This window comes from Engystomops pustulosus, chromosome 1 (assembly GCF_040894005.1).
Source record: "Engystomops pustulosus chromosome 1, aEngPut4.maternal, whole genome shotgun sequence".
Lineage (NCBI taxonomy): Eukaryota > Metazoa > Chordata > Amphibia > Anura > Leptodactylidae > Engystomops > Engystomops pustulosus.
Window position 1 is genome coordinate 93,412,064 of NC_092411.1, and position 7,888 is coordinate 93,419,951.

The following is a 7,888-nucleotide window of genomic DNA, read 5'->3' on the forward strand; positions in this document are numbered from 1 at the left end:
AGCTTCTTATAGGTAGATCCGGTGGCAGGGTCTTCTAATAAATGCCATTTGAGCCCTTTTTAAGGCTAATCCTTCAGTGGCCAATAAGTTTGTAAATCTTTTAAATTTCCCTAATATGCAAATTTGTGATTAAGATGGTAGCTTGCCTTTAAATTCAGAGATGTGGACACAATACAGATTCCAGGATGCCCAATATTTCTGACTTGGGCTTACAAGATTACCACAGCCCACTTGCACCCATTGATTGCTAATATATCACACACTATCAGAGATAGCAATTATTAAAAACTACATGAATGATCACATTCTCCACATTGTGGATTAGCTGTATTAACTCTCCTATAAAATTTACCAGCATTATGCTAATTCAGGGGATGCTCCATATAAAACATAATTTGTGTGGGCGGAGATAAATCAAAAATACAAATTTCAGAAATTGTAACTTAGCTTTACATTTTATTTTTAATATGAAATATATACATGAAAGAAAGGCAGGTGATCAAGTTCCCTTGCTTACACTACATACAAAACTATGAAGCTTAGATTAAGCTCCTTTTTCCTTTGCAAGAAAAATATTTTTATCAGTTTTCACTTTGGATCAACAGCTTCCTTGAAGTTTGCCTAGCATTCCAAAAATGATAAAGAAAAGGGAAGAAAACAAAAAAAAACTAAAACAGACTACAACTCTTATGTATCCATTTTTGATCAAATGCGAGGAGGTTTATGTCAGTTTATCACACATCCATGAAATTTACTGTAGATTTATGTGTCTTTGGTAGTGGATAAAAAGATTCCCAAAAATTGTCATTTGAAATTCCTGCCTCCCATATAGATCTGCAACTTACCATAGTTTTTGCCACCAGATTATTTCACACATAACTCAATAGGTCTTCTTAACACAAAAGGTGTTGTGTCACCATGTGCTCCACAAACATGTGAAAGTTGAGCAGCACATAGGAGCATCAAAACACTAACACTGGCTAAATTTGATTTTCTCTGTAACATAACTTAATAAAAAACACATGGCAAAATGAAAAGGGGGCCTTGTGTTAAGACTCACAACCAGTTCCAGCATCTCACACAAAAATTGTATACTACTGTTTTTAAACAGAATCAGTACACTGCGGGCAAAATCAAGACCGCTAATCTTCTCCTTGTTCTAAGAGCACATTTTGCAAATGGACAGAAATCACACAGTTTCAGAGAGAGCATTCACACAGTTTGACAAGCTGCTGTATTATTGTGCGTATTATAAAGTCTGCTGTTCTAATGGTAAAGGCATGCCCTATATCATTGGAGAACGGCAAAGTGTCGCGGTAGCTGCATGACAGGAAAGACTAGCCGCTGGCTGCTGCCTTCTCCTTATCTTGCTTTAATCTGTAGTCCGCCAAGGCAGCTCTGATTGCGTCTTCTGCCAGCACTGAGAAGAAAAGGAAAATATTCAAAGTTTTAAGCAAAAATTTAAGAAAAAAAAAAAAAGCTTTTACAGTTATTATACATATGTTTAATGGTGTGCTGTTATAAAGTAGACAATTATATAGAAGACGTCAAAGTTCCATTATGAATTAAAGTAAGCCTTTTGACTACCAAGTATGCAGTGTCAGAAGGCTCCATAGACTATGTAGTGGTATTGCAACTTCTGACCCATTCAAGGCCATGGGAGATTAAGTATAAAAGTGCGCCCCCTGCAGAGGACATAGAAAGAGGCGCTTCAACCTTCATAAAAACAAACACAATTGAGCGTGCAGCAATCTCCAATGGCCCGTAAGAACACTAGGTCTCCGCTAAACTGTAATCATAATCACTGCAGGGAAGAAGGGACTCCTATATCACTACGATGCCATTACGATGACAGTAATCCACTGAACGATCATGTTTATCTGCATGAGCCCTAATTATGAAACCTGGACAAGCTCCTCAAGCCCGTAGTCATATTTGAGGGGGAATGTGATCAATGAAAAATTCAGTTGACAAATGGACACCACCACTACGTGGTGCAAGCAACAATCTCTGATTTCCGCATGTTCATTCAATGGTTTGTATGGGGCTTTTGTTACTTTTAAATACATTGGAATGGAAAAACTAAATGCAGTGAATGGTTTCCTAGTGGAAGCTATAGAAGATGTATGACAACATTTTAAGATGAGAAAAACAGAGGAGATGGATAATATTTAAAAAAAAAAAAAAAAAAAAAAAAAAAAGAGAACGGAAAAATCCCTTAACTATACAGAGAATTTACTCATTGTTAATGCATAACCCCAAGCACCACGGTGTACTTACCTTCTGACGCACCACAGGCAGGTCCTCTTCTATCCATTGATGTCCAGCTTTGGCTGTCTCTGTAGGGCGCAGTCACTCACGTCATGATGTCAGCTGCTTGCCGCCATTCTAGTGTGTGTGCCGGCATCAGCACACACTATGATGTCAGCGAGCGGCTAATGTCACGGTGCATGCAACAGCACTGCACGGAGACAGAGCTGAAGGCGGAACACCAATGGAAAGAAGAGGACCTGCCCCGGGGGCATCAGAAGGAGAGTACACTTTTTTTTTCTTATAGGCTGGACATTCCTCAGGCAGGGGCTGGCAGGCTATACACTGGGGGGGGGGGGGGGGGGGCAGAGGCTGATAGGCTACATACTAGGTTTATACTGGAGTCAATAGATTTTCACAGTTTTTGTGCTAAAATTAGAGACCTCAGCTTGCACTTAAGTATATACAGTATATTAAAGTCTAGAAAAAGTATACATGTGTTGAGGTTATCTAATCATCATATCTCATCTCAATATCATAAAGGTTGGTCACTGGCTTAGGAAAAAGGGAGGATTTAACCTTTAAAACACTAAAAAGTGCGTATTTCTCCAGAAAAACACAAAAACTGTATCAGAGATGTGCCCCATAAGCAGCTGTTTACTAGAGATAAAACCGATTACGTATGACAATTTAGTTAGATTACTATATAGGCAAAATACGACATTAACCACCCACATACAGCACCACCACCAGGCACAGTGAGGAAATACTTACTAGAACAGTGCAGCTTCACTGGAGGAAGGCACAGCTCTTTGGCAATATCCGTGTTCTTGATGGTCATTGCCTCATCAACCTATGAAATTTTGAAAAAAAAAATATATACACAAGTCTGTATCAGAAGTTCTGCTTTCCATATTCAAATTAATCACAGGGAAAATTGGAGACTCATAAGGTGAAAGAGTTTTCCAAGTTTTGGATACTAATGACTAATATAATGACATAAAATAGGTCATCTATCTCATATAGAAGAGGCTGGGACAATATGGAACCACACTGATCACCTTTTACTGGTGCCCTAATCACAGAAAGGAAAAGGAATTACAGCTTTATTGTTTGTGGTGGCTGGGCAAGGGAAGACCTCTGTTCTCAGTCTGTCCCTTCACCAGCATCAGTACAGTGCTCAGCCTATGGAATCCGACCAGCACACAGTCTGGTTTCCCAATACTGAGCACAGCTCAGGCTAAAAGAATAGATATATAACTGAGCAGTTTGTGCCCGAATCAAAGAACAATGACAATTTCACACTTGAAGTTTGAAAACTGCTCTATGTAAATAGAGGTTCATTCAAGATGCTGTCCTGTTGACATCACTCAGCTTAAATGGGTATTCCCATCTGGGCATTTAAATTTAATGTAATTCATTTGTCATATGTAAACATTTCTTCAATTGGATGTTATTATGTTATCCTGTGTGACGAGAATTTCTCATAAATGTAGCGATGTTGACCCTTATAAACGAGATTCGCTTCCCAATACGACCACCTAAGATTGCGCCCTGTCTGACCACATGGCTTCAGCGTTCATTACCACAGGACGGCTGTGGGACATGCAGTAACCCCCAGAGATATCATATACAAAAACCTTGCGTTTCTTTGCATGATCCGTCCAGCAGAGGTGGGCGTATAGCATCTATTGAAGAAATGTCAACGTGTCAGATTAATGAAACAGAATGTGAATGCCCAGATGAGAATACCCCTTTAAGTACGTAGGCCCTAACTTCCACAGCGCAAAACCAGCACTTTGGTTTAAGGGAGTGGGGAAAGGGGGCCCAAGATGTCCATCATCTCATAATAAAATCATATAAGAATAAGTTTGTCTTTGCATATATCAGTCAAAATAACAGAAGGCCAATTTAATATGTATGACTACTGCATATAAGCAATTAAAAGGATCAACAACAACATCTTAAAGGGCGTTTATCACAAGGATCAGGGATTGTAAACCACTCACACCTAAAGACTGGAGTGTGCCCCCACTGGCAAGATCCACTTTTCCTTTAGCTGATTATACTCTTGTTTTTAAGAATGAAAGGCTTTAAATTTTAAAATCCTTTTTTGTGAAAACCAAGGAATAAAAAGCGAGAGAGGGGACACGCCAGTCTGTCAGTGCGCTTTGTTTACAATCCCTGATCCTGGTGATAGATGTCCTTTAAATAATCTGCTCAAAATTACCGTTTTCCCCTTCACCCATTCTGTAGCCAGAGAGCTGGAGGCAATTGCAGAACCGCAGCCAAATGTTTTAAACCTGGCATCAGTAATTTTTCCATTTTCATCCACTTCAATCTGCAAAAAAATAAAAAATAAAACAAAACCTATTACATGCAATATTCTGGTAAAAGTTATATAATCAATCCATTCTATTTCCAGTCTATTTACACCTCACACCATTATTTAGTAACAGCCCCACAGTAGAGCACATGAACAAACAATTTAAATGCCAAATAAAACTAAGTTTATTATAACCTCCATCTATGAGGCAAGAGCTAGTACACACAGAAAATCTTTTATGGGTATCAGTTACAGCCAACATTTACCTACCTTATGTAATACAAGGCACACAAACTAACCTGCAGTTTCATAACATCTCCACATGCTGGAGCACCCACCAAGCCCGTTCCAACATTCTTTGCGTTCTTATCAAGGGATCCAACGTTTCGTGGGTTCTCGTAGTGGTCAACAACCTGTAAATACACAAATAGAAAATGTGTTCTTGAATGAAGGTCAAATAGTCTTCTCTGCGCTAGCGACTGCCATTTTTGTAGCTGTGCCAAACTATTACACAGCAAATGTAATAACTCAAGCACTGGACTGCAAGTCAATGAAGGCGGAAGAGTATTTATTCAGCATTTGATAAAACATCAAAGAAACTTGTAGAGGGGCTTTTGGGCTAAAAGTATCTGCACACCTGCTTTGCTACTGTATTAGGTCCCATTCACATTATCGTATGGTCAGATTTGCAGTCAGAGTACTACCCCTGTGGCACCCATTCATGGTTTGGCAAGCACAACATCTCACTGCACTGTGAGCAAGCCGGGCAGCTGCTCAGCTTTCAATGGAGGGAAGGAGCACCCACTCCCCATCCCTTCTCCACTGGAGATCCGGTCCGGCAAGCACATGGTTGTGTTTTATGAGGCCTAAAGCAGCACGTTTTCACTGCTGAAAAGCTGTGTATAATATGGAATGTGTAACCTTTAATGATTCATTGACTCTCTAATAAAGGTTGTGTATCAGGTTCAGGCTGTAGGACCCCAATCAGAGAATTGAACACCGACTGCTTTGTCCCCAGTAAATTAAACAAGTCCCTGTAACTTCTCTTAAAATAACTGGAGGAAGCCTTTCAGTCTAAAGGCAACTTTTCCTTTCCCAAATCCCACCTGTCTATGTCACACACAATTATTTTTTTGGAGTCCATCTTTATTTTCACAATCCCACTACTTTATTATCCGTCCACTGCTATTAATGGGGTTTTCCCATAAAATAAAGTTCTCAAATTGTAATCCCTTGTGATATTTACACAATAAAGCTCATTTTAACCCCCTTACTCTACAATTTTACCCAGTTTTATTGACATTTTAGCTCCTATAACTCAGTGATGGCCGGTGTAAGACAGGGTGGGGACTCTCTAAGCAGACACTTCATAATTCCTATGTGCTGACAGTGTGCTTAGATTATCAGGGCACAGGGTATATATACACTTTTATTTAGCTTCTGAGCATTCACTGGGATCTGGCACATAGAAAAAGAGATAATGATGGAATGGATAACACACAATGACACACTGCCAACACACAATATCAGATCTGCTACAAAGATCTTATCTGTAGCTTGTAGAGCAAGTCTTTACGCACTGCTGCTTGCTAACAGAAAGAGTGTGTGTGAGCTTGTCTTGTTATGGAGGGGTAGGGGCAGAGATTACACTGCATCCTGCAGACAAGAGAAGGCTAGAAGATTCTTCATAAGAAGAATCGGCCATAGAAGATAGTCGGATCCTGGGGCAACCAAAAATATATACACATGGACTGATAGAGACAGGTTGGAGTTATATCTGGGAAATGCTGTATTTTTGTTTTAGTTAACAACAGTGAATTTGAGGCTTGAGTGAAGTAAACCCCTTTGGCTAAATGCACCAAAACTCTTCCTGTTGCCAATTCTCAGAAATGTTCCCAAAATAGTTTCTATTAACAAACACTGGTTCCCACTTTACAATTGTGGAAAACCCCATAAAATGCTAGGTTTTCTGCTGTCTGAATATGCTACATGCGTCTTATTCCAATGTTCATATTCTGTGCCTTTATTAAACAACAGAAAATATTTGAGGTTTATTAAAAGTGCTCATGTGATTTATCATGCGGCCGAGTAACACAACCTTACTGACAATTCAAGGCGTTTCTACTTACATTGCAGAATACATTTGATTTTGGCAAGTGAAAACCTGCAAATAAAACAGCTGCACTTCACCTCAATGTCATAAAAAAATAGGTGTGAAAAGAAATCCGAATTTAACAACATGATGTAAGCAGTTTTGCTTTGTGGCCTATTGCGCAAGCTTTGTCTTGGCAATGGGCCACTCACTCAGCTAATATGCTATTGCAAGAGTTTATTGGCTGCATATTTAGATGATTTTTCAGCTTTGTACAATAACATTAATTACTCTATTGATCTGCAATACTTGGCTGCAGAAGTGGACACAGCTGTATATACCCAAGTGACTCTGGAAGTCAATCACTAGCCCCAAAGGCGTATGGCATTTGTACTTCTTCAAATAAATTGATAATGTAAATAGTGATGTTTTCATACCAGTGGCTTATTCCAATATATTCATTTACGTGAACAAACAATTCTCAGCATTCAGATCATGGATTTGACAAAAACTCAAATCAAGGAGACTTCATCGCAAGACCATGAACTTTTTCTATATATGTGACACAGGAACTGAAAAATTTCCTAAGCCTATATTTAAAAGTATTCATCTCCTTGTCTATTGCACCCCTTATACACTGAAGTCAATATAAACTCTGATAATCTTAGTGTATGACTACTGCAGCCCAGGATCTGCCATGCCCATTAGATGTTGCTTGTACTGATTGATAAACTTCCTCACCCTGCTTTGTATATTGCCAGACAGCCCATTGTAGGGTAGCATGTTATGCACATGATGCTACATCCACCTGGGAAGATTACTGAAGGGTTTGACATTTCATTGCTCTGGTTAATGGGCGACACCAAATGCTACCAATTTATCCAGGTCCACTGGTGGGTACTGATTGGATCATCTAGCATGGGGTAACAGGGCAATCAGGAGGCTGCCATCCCTCAGACAACACTGCAGGATTTAGGGGGTGATATTTAGTGGATCCTAGACTTAGTAGATACACAATTCCTATACAGCTCTTCTGCCCTTGGAACCTGTTCACACACAGAGAGTAGCGCGTCCACCTATTATATAACCGCACAGACAGGATGTCACTACATGTCCTCTCCAGCCGGCAACCTGTCCGCTCAGCTGTCACTGACACACGTGCAGACCCCTCCCCCGTCCAGGTGGCGCACTACTGCCCGACACGTCAGACACGGCACACT

General features: G+C 39.9%; 1 protein-coding gene across 1 annotated transcript in view; it reads right to left on the minus strand.

Annotated features, from left to right (window-relative positions):
- Positions 1–427: 427 nt before the first annotated feature.
- ISCU (iron-sulfur cluster assembly enzyme) overlaps positions 428–7,888 on the minus strand; it is a 7,662-nt gene continuing 201 nt past the window's right edge. Inside the window, exons 2-5 of the mRNA XM_072147790.1 lie at positions 4,876–4,989; positions 4,481–4,591; positions 3,025–3,103; positions 428–1,420 (exon numbers count right to left, since the gene is read on the minus strand). Coding sequence (XP_072003891.1) covers positions 1,338–1,420; positions 3,025–3,103; positions 4,481–4,591; positions 4,876–4,989 — 387 coding nt within the window. The 3' untranslated portion in view covers positions 428–1,337. The remainder of the gene's footprint in view (positions 1,421–3,024; positions 3,104–4,480; positions 4,592–4,875; positions 4,990–7,888) is intronic.